Genomic DNA, 2,765 nt, shown 5'->3' on the forward strand with positions numbered 1-2,765 from the left:
GAAAATACTTTTTTCAGATTTGAGTGTCTTAATTTTTTTGCATAAGATTTTGCTTTCTTATTTTTCAATTTTTATGTAATTTTCTTGAATCTTCCAGTTGTTTATTATGTTTTTTTTCCAATAATATAGGTTTACAGACATTGAAATGATATATATGAGTATTTTTTAGTTTGTTTATTCACTGTCTTGACACAATTCAATATTGTGATGGAGTTTTATCAACTGCTTTTTCCAAACCATCTGCTTTTTCAGCCATATCTAATGTAAATTTGAAGGTCTAGAGGGGGAGGGCAGCTGCCCCCTCGCTACACCCATGAAAATCAATACCATTATTAACAGCTAAATCTGTCAAAGCTGAAAGTAATTAGACATTGAAGAATCGCATTGTGCCAAGTTAATATTAAACCTAGTATCGTCGGATTGCTTTCCAATGAAACACTAGATAACATCGGATTTTTGGTTCTAACAGAAAAACAAATGCATGGTAGACACGTTTAGGAGAATATATTTGAGTGCAAAGGGGGTTGGGGTCAAAAACACCAAAATACTGACAGTGATTAATATGATTTTTTTCTAAAGTTTGTCAATCAGTAACAATATAGCTGAATTCACGAGTACCCATAGGGAATAAACACAATTTCTGATGTTTTTCTCAGGTTGCAAACGCCAACAATTTTCTCATGAGAGAAAATTTGTTGCTCCCCATCTTCAAGAGATTTCCCTCCCCAACGAGGCCATAAGTGGAAAATAAAAATTGGTTTTTTTAATGTGGTTTAGAACAAAAAAAAGGTAAATTCTCTAACTGAGGCTCTAAATTTGTTTTCTGTAGATTTTGGCTAATAAAAAACATCGATGAGGATATCTGATAAACTTATACAGATATTTTTTAAAAAAACGTTAAGTCTGGACAGCTTTTCCTGCTTCCAATTTTCCAGAAAACAGATAGTCTGGACGCGCTATAAGCTTGAATTTGTCAATATGGCTTGTCGTTTCTTATACAATAGCTACGCTTTACTATTGTTACTATAAACCTGCAATTTTCCCAGATGCCACGCAAGTACAACCGAAAAACCAACACGGGGGCAGGTGGACGATATACTGCTGAACAGATTAAACAAGCCAAAGATGAAGTTCTATCATGTCGAATGTCTTTAAAAAAAGCTGCGAAATTTTACAACATACCGAGGACAACACTAATGGATCAGACGAAGAAGCAAATGACTTTCCGCGAATCGCCCGCTGTTACTCTCGGGAGAGCTCTGGACCTACCTCCTGATGTTGAGCAGAGTATGGCAAATTCGCTGAAGGTCATGGAAAAGTGGGGCATGGGGCTTACCAAACAACAGTTCCCAGACAAAGTGCAAAAACATGTCAGCATGAACAAAATCAGTACTCGTTTCATGAACAACCGGCCAGGTGAGGACTGGTGGTTTGGGTTTAAGAAAAGAAACAACATCTCGCTTAAGAAACCTCCATCCAGATGCATGTTATTCAGCTACTAAGAAAGGATGGATGACTGCGGACCTTTTCTATAACTGGTTTAGAGATGTTTTCCTGCCTCAGGTGAAAGAAAAAGCACTTCTTATTCTTGTTGGCCATGGCTCCCATTTATCCTTGGCTCTTGCGAAGCTCGCTTCAGAAAAGAACGTTACCATCCTCAAGTTGCCAGCCCATACATCCTATGTTCTGCAGCCCCTTGATAGGGTTATTTTCAAAGGGCTGAAATCTTCATCTGAGCAGAAGCTCGTGAACTGGCAACGAGCACACCCAGGTGATGTATTGTCACGACCAGGCCTCGTGAAAATTTTATGTCAGATCTGGGAGACTTTCTTAACCCCTTCACTGATTCAAAAATCATTTCAAGTGACAGGACTTTACGATTCCGCTATTCCCGCACGTATCAACCTCGATGTGGTCGACAATGCAAAGTTTGATCCAGCCAAGTTCAAACGATATGTTGAGAATAAGAAATCAGAGAATCAATTTTTAACATGAGTGACTACCAGGGTAACAACAGCAATTGAAGAGAATTCTATTTCGGTGTTGGTTAGTCTAACAAAGGATCATATACATAGAAAAAACTTTGAAAAACTTCTTTTGGACTCAGTACGTCGCCCTTCTCTTGATGCCTCAGCATCTGGGACATCCGGTAGGCAGAGAGTTGCCCGGGAAGCTGAAGTAATCACATCTGCAGAGGCTTTGAGAGTGCTTGAACAAAGAGAGACAGAGAAAAAAGAAAAGCTAGAGAACAAAAAATGGAAAGTAAAAAAGAACACGCTCAAGCCAAAACTGAAAAAGAAAAGAAAGATGATCTTTCCAGTGAAGACTCTGACGTTGATGTCTCGTCGGGTTCCTCAACTGACGAAATGGATATCTGTGATACTGTTGGCAGTGAGCATGAAGAGGAGGAGGAAAAGAAGCTAAACATACAGCTAAATGAGTACTACACTACTACACTACTACTACTACTACTACTACTACTACTACGCTAAACGAGATCAACAAGGCTGGTATATTGGAAGGGTGCTTGATTTTCCCGATGAAAATCTTGTTCGTATAAAATATCTTCGCTGCCTGAGCCTAGCCGACTATTCATACGATTGGCCGAAAAAAGATGACATTGACGAAGTTGAAGAAAACTACATCTTTGCCGGACCATTGAGGCTCTCTGGAGCTGGTCCCTTCACTCTACCACCATTCCAAATTCGGCACATCATCAGCCTGTACAAGACGCACATTAGTGCCTGCAAGTGATCAAAATTTTG

General features: G+C 39.2%; 1 protein-coding gene across 1 annotated transcript; it reads left to right on the forward strand.

Moving 5' to 3' along the window:
• The first annotated feature begins 1,512 nt into the window (after nucleotides 1-1,512).
• LOC148939931 (uncharacterized) lies at nucleotides 1,513-1,995 on the forward strand. Its single transcript, XM_089106036.1, has one exon. The coding sequence runs from the start codon at nucleotides 1,513-1,515 to the stop codon at nucleotides 1,993-1,995; it is 483 nt and encodes a 160-aa protein (XP_088962162.1).
• The last annotated feature ends 770 nt before the right edge of the window (nucleotides 1,996-2,765 follow it).

This window comes from Artemia sp. Qi Xiang Cuo, chromosome 20 (genome assembly GCF_049724085.1).
Source record: "Artemia sp. Qi Xiang Cuo chromosome 20, ASM4972408v1, whole genome shotgun sequence".
Lineage (NCBI taxonomy): Eukaryota > Metazoa > Arthropoda > Branchiopoda > Anostraca > Artemiidae > Artemia > Artemia sp. Qi Xiang Cuo.

What these genes read in the sequence shown, in the direction of transcription:
- LOC148939931 (XM_089106036.1), top strand. Translation starts at nt 1,513, where the DNA reads ATGACTGCGGACCTTTTCTATAACTGGTTTAGAGATGTTTTCCTGCCT.